Source organism: Cibotium barometz, chromosome 29 (genome assembly GCF_041138505.1).
Source record: "Cibotium barometz isolate CiBa-2024 chromosome 29, ASM4113850v1, whole genome shotgun sequence".
In the NCBI taxonomy this organism is placed as follows: Eukaryota; Viridiplantae; Streptophyta; class Polypodiopsida; order Cyatheales; family Cibotiaceae; genus Cibotium; species Cibotium barometz.
Genome location: NC_141074.1, coordinates 11,688,301 through 11,711,139, shown reverse-complemented (window position 1 = coordinate 11,711,139; position 22,839 = coordinate 11,688,301). Strand labels below are relative to the sequence as shown.

General features: G+C 48.3%; 1 protein-coding gene across 1 annotated transcript in view; it reads right to left on the bottom strand.

Annotated features, from left to right (window-relative positions):
* The window catches only part of LOC147621843 (phosphopantetheine adenylyltransferase 1-like), a 164,101-nt gene that overhangs the window by 118,551 nt on the left and 22,711 nt on the right, over positions 1-22,839 (bottom strand). Inside the window, exons 2-3 of the mRNA XM_086822869.1 lie at positions 22,294-22,462; positions 22,015-22,086 (exon numbers count right to left, since the gene is read on the bottom strand). Of these exons, the coding sequence (XP_086678995.1) occupies positions 22,015-22,086; positions 22,294-22,440 (219 nt within the window). The 5' untranslated portion in view covers positions 22,441-22,462. The remainder of the gene's footprint in view (positions 1-22,014; positions 22,087-22,293; positions 22,463-22,839) is intronic.

The window sequence follows — 22,839 nt, the reverse complement described above, 5'->3', positions numbered from 1 at the left end:
GTGAAGTCCCAAGTGATGCACTTCATGGATATATTATGAGAGTAGTCATTGTAATAGCATTAGGCCTCTTATGAGCCTAAAGTGCTTGGCCGGCCACAGTTTAAGCGAGTGTGAATACTTATGGCCATGCATATAAGTGAATTTCTGTCATAATACAAGGGACTCTCCCATTGTGCAATAGAATCTTGCTCTTGCTAATCCTCTTGCTAATATCTCTCTCTAATGCATGCGAGTTATTGTGTGTGAGTGATGTGAGGTGGGAGGAGAAACGAGTAGAGGTAGTGCAACGTAGCGGTGTGACACTGCTCGCGGCGGTGTGACAACGCTCAGGAGGTGCAGTGGAATTGCTTCTCAAGGAGTTGTAGAGCTTGGAGACCTCAAGGGTTACGAGCTTAGCCATTGGAAAGATCCTCAAACGACAATTATTGTTCACTAGGTAATCTCTTGTTGAATTAGGGTAAGGAGTCAAGGTAGATGCACCAAAAGGTCATGCATTCAAGATATGAAGCAATGGCATCCAAATCTACAACTTAGTGGGCACACGTAATGGTTTGATGGAATACTTATGGCGATTCCCACTTCAAGAGCATGTGGTAGCAAGTTAGGATGAAGTCCCAAGTGATGAACTTCATGGATATATTATGAGAGTAGTCATTGTAATAGCATTAGGCCTTTTATGAGCCTAAAGTGCATGGCTGGCCACAGTTTAAGTGAGTGTGAACACTTATGGCCTTGTATATAAGTGAATTTCTCTCATAATACAAGGGACTCTCCCATTGTGCTCTCTCATAATACAAGGGACTCTCCCATTGTGCTCTCCCATTGTGCAATAGAGTCTTGCTCTTGCTAATCCTCTTCCTAATATCTCTCTAATGCATGCTAGTGAGTGTGTGTGAGTGATGTGAGGTGAGAGGAGGGATGAGTACACATAGTGCAACGCGGCGGTGTGACACTACTTGCGGGGCAGAAGGTGTGGTGGAATTGATTCTCAAGGATTTGTAGAGCTTGGAGACCTTAAGAGTTATAAGCTCGGCCATTGGAAAGTCCCTCACGACAGTCGTGGTTCACCAGGTAATCTCTTGTTGGATGTATTTCAAGGGGGGTTAGGATGAGCCATAACAGGCCTTGATGCAAATGTTCTCCAGTGCATGAGTATGGATATGTACTCATGGAGTAGCTGCTATATTAACTTAGCCAAAAGAATAGTAAGCTATAAGCTTAGCAAAAATGTGATGGCTATTAAAGATCGCTGGGAGTTGCTTGTGATATTCTACCATTTTTAGGTAGGCCATATATGTGACTCCCTTGTGTTTGTTTGGTTGTTTTTTGTTTTTTTGTTTTTGTTTTTTTGCTACCACCTTGCGAGCAACAGGTTCTTTTGGCTGCTCTCCTTTATGAGAGAATAGGTTCTTAAGTCTGCCACGTAGCTTTTACACTTATGCTTCATATCCAGAGGGGTGAAAAGAGCATTGTAAGTTTGTCTTTAATGCGCTCATAAGTCTCCGTTGTTACAGACATGGGAATTGGTTCTTGAATTTGTGCTTCAAGTGTTATCGAGGTGGTAGGTATAGCTTTTGGTTGGTTACCATTGGGGTTGATTGAACACACAAGCTCTTGTGTATTTATTGATGACTAGCTTGCTTGATGTTGCTTGGGTTTCCATTCTTGTTGAACTTTAGGTGAAGCTGGTGGGGTTGAAGTTGGTGGTGAGGCTTTCTTCACTTTGTTCGATTTTGGTAACCATATGATGGGATTACCATCATAGCATCCTTGTTGTTGAAGCATGTGCACAGACACCCATATTTGATGAACATTATAAATTGGTGGCTGATGCTTTTGGTGCTAAGGTTTTATAATTTGTGCAGGCTTAGGGGACTTTCTGATGTGCTTGGAAATCCAAGCTTTGGTATTACCTTAGTAGTAGTATCCTTGTGCTTGTAATTATTTTTGGTACCTACACTTGTTGATTTGTTGGAGTTCTTTGAGGAACTCGCATAGGGTTTTATGGACAGTGTTGTGGAGTACTTTTATTTTTCCTTGGCCTCTGAGTGTTGCGTTGAGGTAGAGGCTTTGATGATCGAGGCACCCAAATTGGATTGGTGCCTTTGTAGTAGCCTTGGGCTACAAGTAGCTTCTTCTCCACCCACAATTTTGATACCATTAAGATACCTTGATTTTTGTTATCTTGATAGATTTTTCTTTTTAATTGAAGTGGAAGGTTTGGGACCCTCCGTCATATTGGTTTTTACACTGAGGTTAAGAGTTTGAGACTCATGGGTGTTGTTTTGTTGATGAGGCTTGAGTCCCTATGGAATGGCTTTGGATGATGAGGCTTTTAAGCATATTGCCATCTTCTTTGGTAGTGAGGTTTGTCAATGAAGAGGTGTGGGCTCTGGGGCTTTTCCTTTGAGTTCCTTGTTAGATGGTTGCACTTGGGAAACTTCTTTAGGTTTAGGTCATTATGTAGAGGGTATTTCGTAGAAGAGGCTTGTAACTTTTTGCATTGAGCATCATAGAAATCCATTAGGGTTGGATCCTCTTCCTTGCAGTATGGTATTGTTAACTGTGTGTCATTGATCATCATGACCCTATCGCTAGCAAAAGCACAAAGGTGCTTGGGTAGCAATAGTCCATTTATGCCCCAAGATCAAATCTACTTCTAACACATACTCAACCACAAAAAAATTTCAAATAAGGGGGTTAGTTTCAATATACATTGTATGTTCAAAGTACCCCAAACATGACATGTTCAAATCTTGTGTAAATGAAATTCTTTCAAGATGAGCCATAAGTGTTGGTTGACCTAACAAATCCCATAACTTGAGGGTCATGAGATTGTGTTTCCTTTGTGGATAAATATGTGCTTGGATTGTGGTGATTTTATTGGAAAGATCCAATAAAACCATAATTCTTGGGATATGGTGATTTTATTGGAAAGATCCAATCCAACCATAATTCTTGGAATATTATCCGTAAGATATGTTGGAATTTCCAACTCTTCCAAGGTCTCTTCCTGGAATAACAATTGCACAATGCTTGCAGGAGTGTTCAAAGTGACTGTTTGCATGGATTCATCAATTGAATACAATGAGTCATGTATCCAAGTTTCACCAAGGATGATATCACACTAAAGGGGATTTGGGGTAAAATGGAATCTAAATTCCACATCTCCACCGAAGTAGCCTAGAACTTCAATGTTTTATCCATTGGCATCTCTTACAAGACCATTGTCTTTAGGGATTATTTTAGGTTGTCCCAATGACACCCAAGTGTCTATTGTTATGATGTTATGACTAGCTCGAGGGCTAATCAATACGTATTTGTGCTTAACATCATTGCCTATAGGAAAATCCAACCATACCATGATAGAATCTTCAAGTGGAACCATGATAGAATCTTCAAGTGGAACCATGAATGTTTCAGGTTTTGTTTCAGCTTCAGATCCCGTTTCTGTTTTATATTCCCATTCACTTTCATCCCCTTTTTGGCTCTCAGTTTTTTTAAGAGTACCCAATGTGTACAATGGCACACTTGGTCCTCTGACAATTCTAATTGAGGTCTGTTTGGAGACTTGTGAATCCTCACAACAACCGTTTTTTTACCTCGATTTCCAGGTCAAATTTTGAGATTGTTGGTCGGAGGCCAAAATGATGGATTTTTCCCTCGGACGCTCAAGACTAATTTTGAAGAGTTTGATATCTGCTTTCCGTCGATGAGCACAAGAGCACGTTCAGCGAGTTCACGATTTAGGAGATATGAGCCTCTAGTTAGACAGGGCTGTTTTTTTAAAACCGATGGGCCCCCTTTCACGTCATGAAATAGTAGGGTGCAGTTCACGGCGTGAAACAGACTTCACGAATTTTATTAAATTTGATTTTTTTTCGTGGGAATGTTTCACGACGTGAGTGCAGACACGGTTCACCGTGTGAAACCTTAATGCGTGAGAATGTCTGATTTTTTTTTTGCGAGACCTTAATGCGTAAAACCTTAAGGCGTGATTTTTAAAAAAATACGTGTGAGGCCTTAAGGCGTGAAATTTATTTATTTATTTTTTGCATGAGGCCTTAAGGCCTGAAACCTTAAGATGTGAGTTGTGCATCCATTTTACACCAAAATCTAGAGGTGGGAGTGATGCATACATCAAGTCCTCCTCCTCAATCTTATTAAGTGCAATCTCTAGTTCGCACACTTGTACACTGACATACTGTGGTCAATGGTGGACTGACTCATTCCCAAAGAGAGGATGAGTCATGACTGTAAATCCACCTTTAGAAGCTCGGAATCTTTTCATAAATAGATTTAATCTAAGGCCCATTCATGTACCAATCTGACCTCCCTCATAAAAGGCCTGCCAAGTATAATATTATAAGAGCCTGGTTGGCGCAAGAAGTTCATCATTACAAATGTGTGATGATAGCGGAATGAAAACATTTTCACTTGTTTTCTACAAAAAACCCCATGAGTCTTGCAGAGGTTCCATTGGCCATTTTCATGAGAAGGTCTATAACGTCTGTTCATTTTAAAGGTGGTTCACCCCTTCTGGGTTTTCACGTGTGACTATCTATTGATTTTCACGTCGTGATTATTCTTTGACATAAATTATTTCTTGATGATCCCTAGTCTAAGGAAACAATATTGATCAGAAGGGAGAGCTTGAATTTAAAGAGTAAGTGAAAAAGTCGATCGTAAAAACTAGTCTATTTTTTCATGCCCATGAAAAATCAGTTATTCACATCATGAATAACTCAACCTTTGGGTTGCCAAATGTCCATTAAAAAAAATTAGATCCAAAGATCAATATATAGCTTACTGATGAAAACCCCCTTCATGCACTTAAAATCAAGAAAAATTTTAGGAGATGAAGTCATTCTAGATGATAGTGAATCGAATTACCTAGGACTTTCCTCAGAAAAGTGTTAGATCGGGCCATTCGGTGGTGCACACATTAGATTTTCTTTGTTTGGAAAGGATGGGACTATGTTCAAATCAGACTAGTAGTGAAGAATCCATGGATAACACTCGTACCAAATACTGAACAAGAGGCTTATCTATCAACGAGGGTCGTGCAATCACACTTCAAGGTTCCCAATAGAGAGAGAAATGGTGTGTGCATCACCTCCTCTTCAAAATTTTATTTAAAGAAAAATGTTTTAACAATCTCAAGAGTTGATCTCTTTCAATCCAAGGATTAAGAGGGATGCAGAAAGTATCGTTAGAACTGGGGAAACCTTCTTTCCTCTACAAGCAAAGAGATGGAGGTAGATAAAGTTCTGGGACGCCCAAAAATAGTTTTAGATTTATAACCAATAGAAATAACAACTGGATGCTAGAAGGGCCCTAGTTGAACAAAGACATTGGAAAAGAGCCCTAATCCTAGATTTGAATGTTCCATAGAAGGAAAGATTAAAGGTTGGGGCACACGTCGAAGCCTTAACAAAAGCATTGGTAGAGGAAATGCCCCTTCTAGAGCCAATCCAAGAGGAGTCAAAGGCGACGGCTACCCGCCATTACGGGCTAGTAGAACCCAACTCAAAAAAAGGGAAAACCCAAAGAACAGTTGTATAGTAAACCAATCTTGAATTTCTTGCTTATATGCAAACAGGTGCTTTTGCAAGAGCAAGATAGATTTCCCCAAGGGGAAGAGCGCTGAATGCTGAAATCCCATCCTTCACTACAAACTCAGATAGACAAGAGTATCACAAAGAGATTCATCTAGGAAGGGAGAGGGGAAGAGGGAGAGGAAATGTACATTTCATTGAACTAGCCTATGAGTCATTTTCGGCCTTAACTACAACTACCCTAGTTGACTTGTTAAGGATGGCAGCTGAAATACGTAGTGGGTAGCTAGGGAGTTGGGAATTGCACTCATCCCCCCCCAAGACAGACTCCCGTGAAGCCATATTGTATAGCTAAACTAATTAAAAGCTTTTATGGGGATAGGGATCCCGTCCAACAAGTGGAAATCTTTGAGTCCATTTGTCAAGAACATGTAGACACATTTATGAGCTCACCAAGATTCATTCTTTTTCCCTAATGTTAGATAGGAATCCCATCCAACATGTGGAAATCTTTCAGTCCATTTGTGAAGAAACATGTAAACACATTGATGAGCTCACCAAGATTCATTCTTTTTCCCTAATGTTAGGTGGAAAGACTCACTTTAATGGAGATAGGGATCCCATCCAACATGTGGAAATATTTGAGTCCATTTGTGAAGGAACATGTAGACACATTGATGAGCTCACCAAGATTCATTCTTTTTCCCTAATGTTAGGTTGAAAGGCACACAATGATATTAGCTGCTCAAGCCCGAAGATAAGTTAATTTCACTCGGCGTAAGAATGTCTGTCCCAAGCTTTGCTAGAAGCAATGACAAGTGGTGGTGCCTAGTGGCACAGCTCTATAACATATCAAGAAGCAAGAGCATGAGTCAATGAGGGATTATGTCTCTCTTCTTAAGCACTTGAAATCTTAGTGTAAGTTTCAAGAGAGGCTCATTATGATCAGTTATTGCCATGCTTTCACAAGGGAGTATGAGAACCTAGAATTCATGACTATCTGCTCTTATCTAAACCAATCACATTGGATGCGTGCTACAAATTGGCCAGAATTCAAAGACATGTTAGAATTACTGCGGTAGCCCGAGAAAACCAAGGCCCCATCTTCAACTGCGCCATCCCCAATGTCCACTCATTTTGACTCAGACACCAAGGACAAGCATGTAAAAAACATGAGCGTCGATGAACTAACGTTGGTAATTCTAGAAAAGGTGAAGCTAAAAGAGATAAAGGAAGCTCCTAGCAATGCTCACCTTTATCCCCAAGAAGGGATTTAGTCTAGTGTTCAATATGCAGACAAAATCATGAGTAGTGAATGCCTAGACCTCTCACCATATTGGAGACAAGTGCCTCTTTGAAATTGTCTCCCATTGATGGAACCTCGCTTACATGGAGCTAGAAGGGTCAGGGGACCAGAACATGGATGGAACCCTCGCCTCTTTGAGCCTAGAGGTGATCCTCTTTGTTTTTCTCCATGTTTCAGTGGGAGTGCCCCTTACGCTGGCATACCGCTACCTTAATTGTGGTGGTTGGAGCCTGGATTATGCATACACAGTAGGGCGAAACTGGAGTGGGCCTTCATGGAAGGCAGGATCAAGGCTCACCTAGCTCAGCTCTGACCCTGGATAGACAACGAGTACTCTCCATCTAAACACAACTCTCAAACCAATCTCAATGCCATTGGAGTAGAACACAAAATTGGTTGTAGAAACACATGATCTTGGTCCTACTATGTACAAGCGCATTGTAGGGAGTTTGCTTTACATGACTATCACCAAGCCAAATTTGAGCTATGTTGTTGGGTTGGTGAGTCAATTTATGCAGGCCCCGAGGAAGATACACTTGGATGCGGCTAGGAGGATACTCAGTTGAATCCAAACAGCATCAAGAAATTCCTCTAAAGTCTAATGAGCAGCAAAAAGAGATCCCAAAAAAGGTATCATCAGAGGAAGCACCAACTAAGGGCAAACTTGCCCTAACCCAGTAAAAGTTGAGCAGGTGTATGAAGTCAGAGATTTGGTTGTTAAGACCCAACATATAAAGTCCACATGACACTATGGACTTTTCTTGGAAGAATCCTCACAATGATAGGCATGGCGATCTTGCCAATGTTCCCCATACAAACTGTCATGAAGACATTGTTGTAGACTTTCGGAGTGGCTCACCTGCAAAGGTACCAGCGCCACCAACTGGGGTTGTGTTCCTAGCTTGGAACTAACCCACCAGACTGCACTGACTGAGTTCGACCTGGTTCCCAGTGTCCAACTCTTGCAAGATCCACTCTACTGTCTCCTTCATCAGGGCTGCTTGTTGCTCCAAACAACGAAAAAGAGAAGCCGTTACCTCCTCTGTGACCATGCTAAAAAACTAAGAACAGGAAGTCAGAAAAGATATCCAAAACTAACTTTTCCCAAACCCTTCTATGCTCCCTGAATCTCGGACTCCTTCCTCTAGACCGGCAACATACATGGGATGCTAGAAAATTCTATTTTTCAAATATCTAGGCCAACTTGCACAAATCTGATCATTCGTGCTCTCCTGAAGCTATGGGCTCTATCCCTAGTCAGGTAACTAGCACAGACAAAAAAGTTGAGGAAGAAAAATTTTAGCTGGCCCTAGTCTGTGATATCAACTGTAAGATTACTAATGTTGTGATTGCATTCACAAAGATAGATGTGCAGCAAAAGACAAGCAAGCACAAACACACGAATAATCCTAATGTTCATCCTTGTATATGTACAATACTTAAAAGTAGAACTGAATGTTCAAAGTACAAAAGGTGATCGAACCGCCAATCTCCAATAGATATCAGCCCAAGTTACAAGATGGAGTTGTCCCTATGCAAAACGCTAACCGCAGATCTGTACTCCAGCTCTCCAATTCGTGCTCTTGTCTGCTCAAGCAACTTGAGATGCATATTCTCTGATAATTAGAATGAGGGCTAAGGGGCGATCCCTAACATATCATAATAATCACTTAACGTGTTCAAACTCGCCTAAAAAGGTGCCCAACCCTTGGCCCTTTGGCCAAGCTGGTCTGCACATGCTTTGGCTGCTTAACACCAGTCCAAAACTTCCCTGTGGGCGGCTGAAGCTCACGCTCTCTTCCCCCCCCCCCCCCCCCCCCCCCCCCCTCGCGCTGACTGCACGCCCTCCCCCCATTCCCGCCCTCACGTCTGCTCCCCCCCCCCCCCGCCTGCCCTCGCGTTTGCCCCCCCTCCCCAGCCTGGCTGTCCTGCACGCCCCAGCGCTGTAGCGCCCGCCGTCCCCTGCTCCTGCTCCTCTCCTTCGCACCCTCCCGTCCTTCTTCAGCGCCCCGCCCCCCCTTTCACCGCCGTCGCCTTATCTTCCCCCCCGCCCCCTTTTTCGCGCTGATTCCGCCTCCCCCCTAGGGGTTTTTTGTCTTCACCGCCTTACCCCCCCCCCCCCCTTTTTTCTGATTTTCCGTCCCTTGGGGTTTTCTTTTTGCCTTCCGCCTTCCCGGAGATGCCAGCACCCCCTCCTTCACCCCCCCGCCCCGGCCGTCCCCCCCTACCGCCTCGCTTCCACCTTCGCCTCCTCCCGTCCCCACTCCGGTTTCGGCAACGGCTCCTTCTCCACCCCCCTCGCCCCCCCCCCCTCCTCCCCCCCGCCCGCCTCAGCTCCCCGGGAGGCCCTGGCAGTCCCCTGGCATTCACCTGCAGTCCGGAGGGCTCTCAGCACCGACCTTGCTCGAGCACCGCAGAGGAGACTTACCATGCCAATTCGGGCTTCATGGATATCATCTATCCGCAGTCGGCTGAGTCGCCTCGGCACTAGACAGCGCTCGGAGGCTTTTGATTACTCCTTCACACGGCTTTTTGGAACAGAGGGCCCCCATGAGCCAGCACCCATCAGAGTTCATGTAGTGATACCTCCGGCCCGCGGGGAGGAGGCACTTGATTCAGCGGTGGCCTTCTCGTTCCCTCTCTGTGGCCCATGCGACCGGGAGTGGACTCTGGAGCTCGCTCTTAGCACTTTGAAGACTCAGGCAGTTGAGTTTTCTCACCATGTGAGCGATCTGGAGGTGACAGATGTGATAGGCCGACTATGGGAGTTGGCTCATTTTTTCTTGGATCCCGGGAGTGTGGATGCCTCAGGGATTCGTCATTTGGTCGTTCGCATAGTGGCAGACTTAGCACGCGACCCTGGATATGTATGCATACACGAGGTTGCTCTGTCTGAGCGGCAGGCAGTCGCCATGGGACACAGCCACTGGCGCCTGATCCGTGATTCTTGCAGCACACCGGGTGGGCAGATTCATAGCCGCTCGGATGGGGACTATTCTCCATCCAAGCCGCTTGCGAAGGCCCGCCGTACAGCTGAGACAGCATCCACCTCAGCAGGTCATCCATGAGGATCATCTCATGGAATGTACAGGGCCTTGGCGGAGCACATTATATACGCTATCGTGGATGCTTGAGGCAGGAGCTGCAGAGATGCCTGGTTGGTGGCAGTATTGATATTTTGATGATGCAAGAGCACCACTTGGGTGAGAGCAGGATCCAGAGATATGGTTTGGTGATGCCTGGTAGATGGGACACCTTTTGGTCTGCAGGGTTTGGCCCTTTGGGTGGACAGGGAGGAGTATGCATGGTCATTGCAGATGTATGGCGGCAGGCCATTGTGGATCGAGGGATCATTGTGCCTGGTAGAGCACAGTATGTCATTCTGAGGATGCATGATGAGCTCTTGGGCGTGCTCAACGTCTATGCGCCCAACCATGCTAGTGCCAGAGCAGAGTTCTGGACCCACGTTATGGATGCATTGCCAGAGGCCGCACACTAGTGTGTCGGGGGAGACTTCAACATGCTTGAGGACCCGGCCGATAGGGTGGGAGGCAGTCATGTTACAGTGCACGGCACGGAGCTTGCAGCTTGGGAGCGATTTTGCATGTCACTGAGGATCACTGATGCATGGCAGCATGGGGCCTTCTCCCGCTCTCAGGACAGTCTTAGTTTCTCTCGGTCGGAACGCCGGCAGGGAGGGACTAATCTATCACGGATTGATCGCTTTTATGTGGGCAACTGGTTAGGGGAGCGAGGGGGCTCCGTTGGCATTCTCACTGGCACCTCATTTTCAGACCATGCGCCAGTTATTTTGACACTTGAGGAGAGGACACGGGAGCCCAGCTTGCAGTTGAGGATCCCAGAGAGGGTACTTACAGATCCTAGTCTCGCTGATGACATTGAGAGGATCTGGCATGATAGTCAGTGCTCTGACCAGGATGCAACAGGCCAGTGTGCCTAGGGACTCATCGAGCTTAGCTCTTTTCTGCACGCTGCAGCTTTGACACGGCTGGGAGAGACTCGCGAGCGGGAGCATCGGCTGAGACGTAGCCTTGCTTCGCTTCAGCGCCTTCAGGAGCAGTTGCCTGCATGTGAGTGGGTGGCGTCCCAGCTGAGCCAGGCACGCCATGAGGTTAGAGAGACAGAGGAGCAGAGACATGAGTTTTACTATCGTCGCCAGGCCTCTCAGTGGACGCAGCTTGGTGATAGAGTGACTGGGGAGTTTTTTGAGATTACTGGACCCCGCCATGCTCGAGCAGGAGTCCGTCAGCTTGAGAGGCCGGACGGATCGGTAGCTACGGAGCCCGGGGAGATCAGAGCCATTGCCACTGGGTTCTATAGAGACCTGCTCTCAGCGAGCCAGCCACTGAGGCTCGGGATGCTTGCAGACACACTGTGTGGGCCCATGTGTAGAGGAGGGTCACAGATCGTATGCGTACAGTTCTGGGTGAGCCTCTTTCAGAGGTTGAGCTTGCTAAGGCCTTGAGGGCCCTGCCGCGCCATAGGAGCCAGGGGAGGACGGATTGATGCTTGCCTTTTTTATGCGCTATTGGGACCTTTTGGGGCCAGGCCTCCGCAGGGGCTTTCAGTATGTTTTGGACACTGGGGTGGTGCCACAGAGCTTTTCAGAGGGCTTGATCTTTCTTATCCCCAAGGGGGAGGGTGTATCAGATGATATTCGGCATTGGAGACCTATTACGATCCTCAATACTGTCTACAAGGTCTTAGCAAAGGTCTTGAGTTTGAGGATCCAGCCCTTCCTGGGGGAGTTGATTCATGCTACCCAGACAGGATTCGTCAAGGAGCGTAGTATCCTTGACAACATTTTCACCTTCTGGGAGGCGACGGCCCGAGCTAGATTTCTTGGTGAGGACTTGGTCGTGATGCTTCTCGATTTTGAGAAGGCATACGATAGAGTCGATTGGGGTTTCTTAGAGGGGGCACTATGCTTCGCCTGGGCTTTGAGCCACGTTGGATTAGAGGGGTGGCGGCTCTGTATTCCATAGCTCGTAGCCAGGTGTTGATTGCAGGAGGACGGGGGCCGAGTTTTGAGCTGACCAGATCAGTCCATCAGGGGTGTCCTCTCGCCCCGTTTCTTTTTCTCTTCTTTGCTGAGGCTATGAGCATGTATTTGACGGCAGAGGAGGTTGGTTTGAGAGGACTCTAGCTCCCAGTCGGGGGGGAGGACCTGCTCGATGCTGAGTTTGCTGACGACACAGGCTTATTTTTGCATGGCCAGGAGGCCAATCTTCTTCGGGCAGAGCAGTCGCTCCAGGTTTTTAGTGCAGCTTTTTATTGATCAGTAGCGCTCCCACTCCGGCATGGAGCCCAGACCCCGGTTTTAGATGGATTCCTCCTGGCACAGCAGTGCGATATTTGGGATGCCAGATTGGACTAGATTTGTCACCTGAGCAGCAGATTGCCCCACTTCTTCTGAGCATTCGGAAGAAGCTTTTGTATTGGAGTACAGCTCGGCTATCCTTGGCTGGGAGGGTGGTGGTGGCAAATCAGGTGCTTTTAGCGACCATGTGGTACATTACGTCTTGCTGGATCTTCTCGATCTCTTGCATCAGCCAGGTACAGAGGCTGATCAGGAACTTTCTTTGGTCTAGGCGGGACGGTCAGCCAGCCCGGGCAAAGGTTGCTTGGGCAGTTATTACACTTCCGCTGGCCCAGGGAGGCTTGGGCATTATAGATCCAGTCGATCAGAGCAGAGCCTTATTGGGGAAGCTTATTGTTCGGGGGCTGCTTCCAGGCGGCGCTGAGCCTTGGAAAGAGCTGCTTTTGCAGCGGCTGCAGGCTCGGGCTCCCCCAGCAGGGGGCACTTGGGCACCAGAGATTCGATGGATCTTCATAGAGATGAGGAGGACAGGCCTCAGTAGAGGATGGGAGGACAGATTTGCCTTGAGCATCCTGAGAGCTTGGGAGCTGCTGAGACCGGGGCTCTCTCAGAGACGGCCTTCTTGTGTTGAGGAGCGGGCCAGACAGCCGCTCATCTGGAGCCCAGCGGTTCGCACAGAGCAGGGTCATATGCTGGGTTCTCAGCCTCGTCTAGACTGGGGACCTTTGGCGGCAGGCCTAGCACGTAGCTTTGGAGACTGGCAGGCCTTCTGCAGTCTCCCAGAGGAGATCCAGGTGGAGAGGCTGAGTCACTTCAGAGGGGGGTTGATTATGAGGGATGACATTCAGGAGGCACTCACAGAGGAGTGGTTCATGCCTCTCGAGCCAGTGGCCCCACGGTGGATGGGAGCCTTTACACAGTTGGAGATCCTGATTGCTGTCAGAGCTTGCACTGAGGATGGCAGATGCCTCTACTATGAGATTCAGGATGAGGGCAGACTTCAGAGAGTGGAGGTGGAGTCGCCTTTGGTTGCAGAGTGCACCTTTCAAAGGATACGGGTAGTGGCCGCCGCTTCTCGGAAGTGGCATATTGACCCAGACCCTGCAGCAGATGTGCTCCCGGATTGGCGCATATGGGCATATGCAGCACGCCCCTTGGCCCGGCTCCAGTGGGACCCTCGTGAGTACGAGTGGCATGATCCTTATGCATCCCTTGAGGCCACAGAGATCACCTTTTTCCAGTATACTGTTCGGTTGGGGCGGCATATTTTGACGGCGAGGAGGATGGTCTCTCCAGCTGCAACGAGGCACTGGCGGCTACAGGGACTCTCACAGGAGTTCCTGGAGGATTTTTGGGCCCGGCTCTGGGCTAGTCGACAGGCCCGCAGGATCTCGACTTTCCAGTGGCTGGTCGCCCACAGGGGCTCAGCAGTCGGCACTTGGCTTGTCTACAGCGGTCTTCCGGCGGCCTGCGTCCGATGCGGCCACCCTATGGAGACACAGAGACATTGCCTATGGGACTGCCCTCAGGCGCAGCAGATTTGGCTACGGATGCTGCGTATTCTGGCCCCCCTCTCTCCAGAGGGTATGTATACGTGGGGTGCCGCTGCTTGGTCGACTTCGTCAGGGCCTGCTATGGGCTATGAGACGGAGCAAGACAGCCAAGCCATCAGATTCATTAGGGGCCAGCCTCGCCTTGTTCCTTCACTGGATTTCTCATCCGCCAGCTGGACACAGGAGAGGGATCTATGATGGGAGCTCCTCAGCAGCCTCACCATCTGGTTCACCTGGAGGGCCCGGTGTTTCAGGGCCTTTGAGGGGAGACTGGAGCCACCAGCAGAGACTGTTCGGGGGATTTGGCAGGAGTTGATCCACACCCTGCGAGGACAGTATGACCGCATCCGGGGCGGGATGAGGCGATCTTGTGGCGCCAGGCCTTCCACACCACCTGGCGCAACGGCCCCTTCTATACCCTACACGCGGGGTCCCCCCGTTGGCACTACGGGTCACTTGTTTGGCTTTTCCCCCCTCCTATTGTATGATATAGCCCCTCAGTTCTTTGTACTGATACTTGTACTTTTCAGCACCTAGGGAGAGTCTCCCTGGCTGCCTTGCTTTGTTCTCTGCTCTGTTTTTCTTGTGAGCAGGAGAGGATCTTTTGTAGCCCTACGGGCGTTTTTATATAACTAATGAAAGGATCTTTTCTCAGGGGGGGGGGGGAAAACTTCCCTGTGGGCTGCCCATGTTATGCCCACACCACTGCATACACAAGCTTTGGCCTTGAGCCTCCTCCTAGGAGAGAGCAGGGCCGGTCTCACACCCAGGTTATTGCCCCTGAGTGATGGTGTGTCGCACGGCTTGTACCATCATGTAGAGGCGAAGGATACTCCGCCAAACCTGTTGCGATTTTGGGACACCTCTTTGTGTTTCATGTTTCAGTGGCAGTACCTCTCCCTACCTCCTACAGATACCTTCATTGTGATAGGTGGAGCCCAAAGTATGCATATTCCAAGGTTCAGACAGAGTGGCTCCACATGGAGGGCAGGATTCATGCCCACCTAGCACGGCTTCACCCTAGGACACATTTTTACTCTCCATCCAAACCCACGCACAAGACTCTTCGAGTGGAGGGCAATTCCGACCGTTCCGCCTCCTACCGATCTTAATTATGCAGATCGTCTCATGGAACATTCAGGGTTTGGGAGGATCGCAGTGCTTTCAGACGTGTGGGGTCCTTAGAGAGGAACTTCACAGAGCTGTAGTAGTTGGTGGGCCATCGACATTCTCCTCCTCCAAGAGCATCATCTTTCCAAGGGGCGTACCGACCCGCTGTGCAAGCAGATCCTTCAGGGCAGGAGTCACACTTGTTGGCCCCATGCTTTTGGCCCCTCCAAGACCCAGGGTGGTGTATGCATTTCCGTCAGTGAGCAGCTATTACCGGCAGTGGTCAACTCAGGCACCATTGTCACTAGGAGAGCTCCCATTGTCACTGGGAGAGCTCAGTGGGTGACCATAAGGATTGGAGAGGGACAAAGTGGGCTTTCAGAACATATATGTGCCGAATGCCACAATAGGCACAACCACTTTGCCAATCCCTCCCACAAGCAGATTTTTGGTGCATGGATGGGGATTTCAACATATTAGAGTCAGCGGAGTATAGACTCGCGGGTGGCATGGCTACAATTTCAAGCACAAAGCACTCGATCTGGGAGGAGTCGGTTCTGGCTTTGAGGGGATAGGACCCTTAGCATTTACCGGAGTTTGTACACGGCCCTGGGAGTCTATGCTCTCGAGATCTGACAAGAGCAGTACAGGCCCTAACCTATCTAGATTAGACTGGTTTTATGTAGATGAGTGGGCTTGTGGACATGGTGGCATGATTGGTATTCTGGTAGGCACTACTTTCTCCGATCATGCACCTGTCATTCTATCCTTGGAGGACCCTTGGAGGTAGGACATACATTTGAGCACCCGGATCCCAGACAGCCTCATTCAGCGCTCTGAGATATGCAACAATAGAGGAGATTTGAGAGAGCCTGGATTTCCACTCCAGCTCAGCCGCACGAGCCTTGGACGCACGCCTTGCGAGATCAACAGCTTATTAGCTTATTACAGGAGGCAGCGTAGAGTAGCTTGGCTGGCTTCCGAGAGCAAGACAGGAACATCTGATGGAGACTAGCCTCCTTGCAGCAGCTTCAGGAGAGTACCCCCTGGATTGAGGCCTAGTTGGCTGAGCCGGTACAGAGCTTAGTTCCATGGAGGAGCGGAAGGTGGAGTACAGATACCATGCTACAGCCTCCTTTTGGACCCAAGCGAGAGACAACCTCAGTGGAGATTTCTTTGAGATTGCTAGCCCACACACGTGTAGGGATGGTATCCACACGTTGCAAGGCTAGGATGGATCCATAGTTGCGGATCCCCCTCATGTGCGAGACATTGCCGTAGGTTTTTTCCGCTCTCCTTTTGGGTGCCCCCCATCCTTTGAGGTGTTGGTGGACGCGCATGAGTGGGTCTGGTGGCAGCATACGAGAGAGGTGGTTGCTCCTGCTCTCCGGACTTTCCTGTTAGCCTATACTGCAGAGCAGCTTGCAGAGGCTCTGACGGCACTACCTAGGGGAAAATGCCTGAGAGAAAATGGGCTTCTGGTTTCCTTATTTCTCCGACATTGGGATCTCATGGAAGGCAGCTTCAAAGCTGTCTTCAATGAGATTATGATCACGGGAGCCATGCCGGAGAGGTCAGAGGGATTGATCCATTTGATTCCCAAGGAAAGTAGTGACAGATTGGAGATTAAGCAATGGAGGCCCATCAACCTCCTAGGGATCGCCTACAAAATTGTAGCCAAGGCCATCAGCCCCAGGGACTGCAACCTTAACTCCCCAATTTGATCCATGGCACACAGACAAGTTTCGTCCAGGATTAAAGCATTTTGGACAACATCTTCATTTTCTGGGAGAGGCACCCGCTTCAACCAGGTTGAGGTAGTAGGATCTTGTTGTTCTCCTTTTGGATTTTGAGAAAGCCTATAACAGAGTAGGCTGGGGCTTTCTAGAGGGGACCATGTGCCAGATGGGATTCCCTGAGGAGTGGGTCTGAGGAGTTTCTGGGCTCTACTCGGCTTTACACAGCCAGGTTCTCATAGGTGGTTTTCTATCCGCTCAGAAGATACGGCTCCAGGGGCTCTCTTCCCAATCCGCGACAAGAGGAGCTGCTTGATTTAGAGTTCATCTATGACACAACAGCTTACCTTTCCCAAGATGAGGGGAACCTCTAGAGATTCGTAGAGGCGATAAAGATCTTTTGTTGTAGCGCAGATCAATTGGCACAAGTCGTGTGGATTCTAGGTTGGCTCATCGCCTACCCTGACTTGGAGGCCAGTTAAGGCTTTTCACTGGATCATGAGTGGCACTCCAATTCGTTATCTTGGGTGCCAAGCGGGTATCAATATCTCCCCAGAGCAATAGAAAGCCCCTCTTCTTCTGGCATTCAGAAGAAGCTGTTATTCTGGAGTTAAGCCAGGCTTTCCGTAGCTGGCCGGGTCGTGGTGGCAAACCAAGTTCTTCTCGCCACCATGTGGTACATCACCTCCAGTTGGGCCTTCTCCCGGGCTTGTATTGGTTAGGTTCAATGGTTGATCCACAACCACAACTTTCTTTGGGCCAACTGTGTGACGGGAGGCCTGTAGGGCCAAGTTAGCCTGGATAGTGGTCATTATTCAACCGTGATGCAGAGGGGGCCTGGGCATCATCAACCCCTCCATTCAAAGCCGCGCCCTTTTGGGCAAGCAAGCCGATAGTTCCTGGCCTTCCCGGCGGCAAGCCCTAGAAGGACTTTCTCCTAGCTAGGATCTCCGCCCGCACCTTGATTTTGGGAGGCCCTTGGGGCCCCAAAGTACGAGATGGATCTTCATGGAGATGCAGAAACGTGGCTTTAGCCCTGCATTTGTGGACAGATTTGCAGCAAGCCATCTTGCGTGCTTGGGATCATCTCAAGCCGGCCCTTCAACAGTCCGCTATAGTTGCATCCCAAGAGCATCTCCAACAGCCTCTGATCTAGAACCCCATCGTCCATTTGTCCGGCGGTCACATGCAGGGGGCTCGCCCACACGTATCGTGGGGAGCTTTGAGTATAGGTCCCGCTCAGTCACTTGGAGATTGGCTTATTTTCAGACAGCTCCCCCGAAGGCCCAGGAGAGGAGAATCACTAGGATACGGGGTAGGGACAGACTTAGCCTCGACATAGATTCTTCCATCCCCCCAGAGTGCTTGGCCCTGAACACCCCCCCCCCCCCCAAAAAAAAAAACCCCGCCGCGCACAGTGGTTGGGAGTGTTCACCAAGCATGACATACCTTTGGCCGTCCATGGTGCTCATGATGAGAGCTCCGCCTTACTAAACTTCTCTATCGGACCTCATGGTAGACTTGAGAGAGCAAAGCTCCCTATGGAGGATTTCAGTGGATGCACCTTGCAGAGGGTGAGGGTGATTAGTTTCCATGTGCATGAGTTGCACATAGACCCTCCACCGGCCAAGGTGGCAAGGGAGAGATTCTGGCATTTGTCGATTTCGGAGGATCAGCCCCACACACAACTCCATTGGGATCCAAGGGAGTGGACATGGCCCCGATACTCCCTTCTTTGCCTACACCGCATGCTTGCAGGATTCAGATGCCGGAGATTGAGGGCACTCCAACAACACTGGTAGTCTCAAGGCCAGTATCATTGTCTTTGGGATTGCCCGAAGGCTCAATAGGTTTGGCAGTGGATTCTTCCCATCTTCACTACGAATTGGCCCCCCTCCCGCACAGTTACGTGGTGCACAATTGCTTGGGCCACTGAGGCCAAGACCGTCATGGCATACGAGGAGGAGGGTGGGGACTTGCCCTTCAGATCTCTCACCTTCGTATTTCTGCATTGCCAATCCTAGCTCCATCCACTGGCCATTGGACTCCAGCCAGAGATGGGAGATTTGCAGCACTATTGTTGCATGACACATCCGGAAAGCTCGATGCGGCAAGACCATTGAGGGCACCCTCACCCCGCTAGCAGAGTCCATTCGAAGCATCTGGCTTGATTATCATTCATACCCTCCATGGACAATGGAGGATGCTTCAAGGTGGCTTTGACCGCATGTGCAAGCACCGCGAGGCTTCCTAAGGATTTGTGTCATGGTCCCTTTCTCACTAACAGTGGTGGTGAGCCCACTTGGCACTATAGACCACCTATGTGGTTGTTTCCCCTTTCCCCCCATTTTAAGAGAGAGCCTTTTCCTCCTAGAGTGGCCAGCCGGAGGAGCATTTTTTCTCTTTCTGGATTCTCGCTTCTCTATGTGGAGCCGAGTTTGTACTTAGCCATTATGGCTATTTTGCTTGGTAACTAATAGAAGGATCGAGGGGAAAGGGATCTGCCAATCGAGGGGATTGGCTGAGTTGATGGCGAGGATGAACTGCTCTCGGCCTCGTATCTCAACGAGACATCTATCATGTGTCTCTAAGGGAAGCCTCTTGGGCATCCTGAATAGGGGGTTCCATATCAACGGCTGGCGGAGTCTCTCCTCATCAAAAGTCAGAAGCAACTGGTTGAGTGTTGGCTTGAGGTGACCCGTCACCCCAAGCTCTCATCAAACTCGCTGCAAATGGTCCTCGAAAAAGGCGCTGAGGCCACAAGCGCCGGCCTTCGTAAAGATCCACCTCACATTGGGGGTCCAGGGCCCACTAAGAGACGGGGTGTGGGCCAAAATCCGAGCGTAGAGGAAAACCTTCCAGGGCTCACCCCCTGGCTGAAGGCCTCAAACAACAAGCTTGCCCAAAAGGGCTCTGCCTTGAATAGCTGGATCAATGATGCTCGATCCTCCACGATATTGAGGCTGGATAATAACCCTCTAGGCCGGTGTAGGCCGAGCGTCTATCCCTGCCCAAAGGAAATTATGGATCAGCCTCTGCATCTGTCCAAGGCATACCCGGGAAAACACCCAACAAGAAGTTATGTACCACATGATGGCCATGAGCACCTGGTTCACCACCACCACACGACCAGTGAGGGAGAGCCACGGTGCTCCAGTAGTCTGTATGGATGCAGGTCCTTGCGGTATGGGACACCAAGGCTGATTGGTGTAGTCTATATGGATGAAGCCGTAGCCCCTATGCTCGGGGGAGATCCTGCCTTGTATGGGATCTATGGTTGGGTGGTGAGCTAGCCTGCAGAACCTGGATATGGATTAATCCTGTGCTTGTCCTGCGTTTAGGTGATCTTGGAAGGATTCTGTAGCAAGAATTCCTAATTATGTCGTGTGAATCCTGATATTTGTGGACATGCATGCATGTATGTATGTGTCAACAAGTAATACAACCAGATTCTCAGGGATACATGAGAAGGTCACTTAGATCAGCCCAACCATGCATGGCAATAGTGCCTGCATTATCTCAACTTTTACTCCATGGTAGTTAGACAACACTATGTGCCTCATTATTTTTTCTATAACACAATAATTTAAAACCTCAAGAGTTCTACCCCAAGTCACACTCTACATGGCCATAGCCATGGCAGTCTACAACCTTCACTGTGTTACTACTCTATTCATACCTCCACCAGTGGAGCCTATGACGTCAACTTTTTCATGGCTAGTATTGCACTCTGCAAGTACCTAAGTGACCAGCCACTATATGCAACCGAGTCCCCTATCAACAATAGCAGCATGCTGTTTTAAGGGCTTGATGTTTATCTGTAACTGGCATGGCTGGTATCTAACAAAATATCTACCGTGTATCACAAATCCACCCTCAGGTCAGCCTTTAACATATCTATTCACATAAGAGAGAATACAAGTGGATAGAGCTGGTCTGCGCACCTGCCCTCTTCTGCCCTCCCCCCCCACCCCCCTTCGGGGGGCCGTCTCCATCTTCCTTCACACCTCCCGTCTCCGTCTTCCTGTGCACCCCCGCCACCTCCTTCTGGTGTGTCTCCACGTGCACACTGCCAGCCCACCCGCTCCTTTGTGCTGCCCCCTCCATCCACCTGTGCACCCTCGCCTCCATCCCTCTTCGTGCCCCGTCCTTCTACTCACTCCTCCCTCTTCACGCCCAATCTACACCAGCCCCACCCCCCCACCCCCCCCCACACACACACACACACAAACACATAACTGTGAATATTGAAATCCACAATAAGTGAAAATTGATTTACCATAAACTGGTAGATAAAAGACTCACAATTTAGAGCAACCAGACAAAATAATCCCCAACAAGGGTCACTACTTAGATAAAATGGAGCTCAGATCCATGACAAAAACAAAAGATTGTTCCTAAATAGTCAACATTTAGCTTCAATTGATAACATTACAAGCATTATGCTCATCATAAAAAACATCCTTGAGATCTCTATTGTAAAGCATGCCATTGCATCTTAGTTTAATACTAGCATATCTTTTCGTAAGATTAGAATATATCCAAGCTTACCCATTGAAGCTTCAAGCTTTTTATAGCTTGGCACCCACTCACTGATGGTAAAAAAGAGGTGGCCAATAGGACTCTGTGCAGCTCATCAGACTCTACCCTCAACACAAACTCAAAACTTGGGACTCCTATCTGCCTTACATGCAACATGCCTACGATGGGGTGCCACATTCATCAACTGGCAAGCCTGCCCTGCCTAGGGACCTAGCTCTTCAAACACGTCGCATCTTTCAAATCTTACAAGGACATCGCCCCAAAGCTGAGAACTTTGTCATGCAAGTGCAAGATGTTCATAAGCTGATTCACCAAACTTTGCAGCAAATTCAGTCCAAGCATAAGCTCTAGGCAGATAGACATAGGGATCATGTACACTTTGATTTTGGAAATATGGTTTACTGACATCTCCACAAGGAAAGGCTCAAGGGTACCTCACATACAAAAGTAAAGCATATGTGCCATGACAATGCCTACCTCTTGGATCTGCCACCTAGATTGTTCCTCAACCGAGTCTTTATTTGAAGCCATACTATCCTCCCCTGTCAGATGCCCTAAGCCCCCTTGATGTAATAAGTTCTGATATATTCAGATATATCGAATTTTGAACTCAGGGTTATTTCACATTGCTCAATTGATACTCCCAATTGAGCAAGCCATGTGGCAACAAAAAATTGCTAGCATAGAGGTGGCCGCGTGGAGCTACGTAGGGAGCATGAGGGCACGATTGTCTTCAAAATCAGCCCTAGACCGTGGACCGCCATAAGGGGTCATGAGAGTGGGAGTAGAGCCCCTGCTTGAGGACACCACCTTGCTTGATTTTTTTCACAACAAAAGAATTCAAATAGAACTCAGAAGGATACATTACCTCTTTGCTTTCCAGCATCGGTCCAGTAGTTATTCCTATCACAACACGTCCTTTGGCCAAGTCTGAAGCAGCCTATAAATCCAAAGCAACACCACAAAACTTTTTAGGAAATTCCTAGATCCTCCCCTTCATCCTTCTTACCTTGTGCTTTTTAACTAAGCCTCCTCTCAGAAAGATGAAAGTACTATGACCTAGACTTTGTTTTTTGCAAGCCTTAAAACATACTTTGCTGACTCGTTTTCAAAAAATAAAGCAAGACCAAGACTATAAATGACTTGCCTTAAGAAGGCATCGATGTCCATCGTGAAGGTGGTCAAAGGTGCCCCCAAGAACAACAGAACTGTACAGATTAGATGGCAAAGAATACTCTTTTGAATCCAGAAAATGTACAAGCTCAGTATCATTACAAGCTGCACTTGCGGCCATCTTCTTACCACAACTAAAATATCTGGATAAGAACATGTCGAGATCTTGGAATGAGATTCAAGAATACTAAGAACTATATTTAAGAAAGCAAACACACATCAATAAGTTTTCTTTAAAGTGACTTTTAGAAAGCATTCCTGAAGACCTTAAATACTCTAAAATTAGATTTGCATGTACACAAGGCTAAGGATGATACTTTTGTGCAAATTGAGAGTAGGAATTCCATGTGTTGCAAAGAAGTCTCTAAGGTCGAGCTTGAGCGGGAGACTTGTGAATTGTACCAAGGAGGGAGCTTGCTTGAGGTGCCTATGGAACTCGCTCTAGTTACATATATTGTTGAAGACTTGGGAGCACATTATCTTTCTTCTTCTTTTGAGGTGTTTGGAGAAGTGGAGGAAC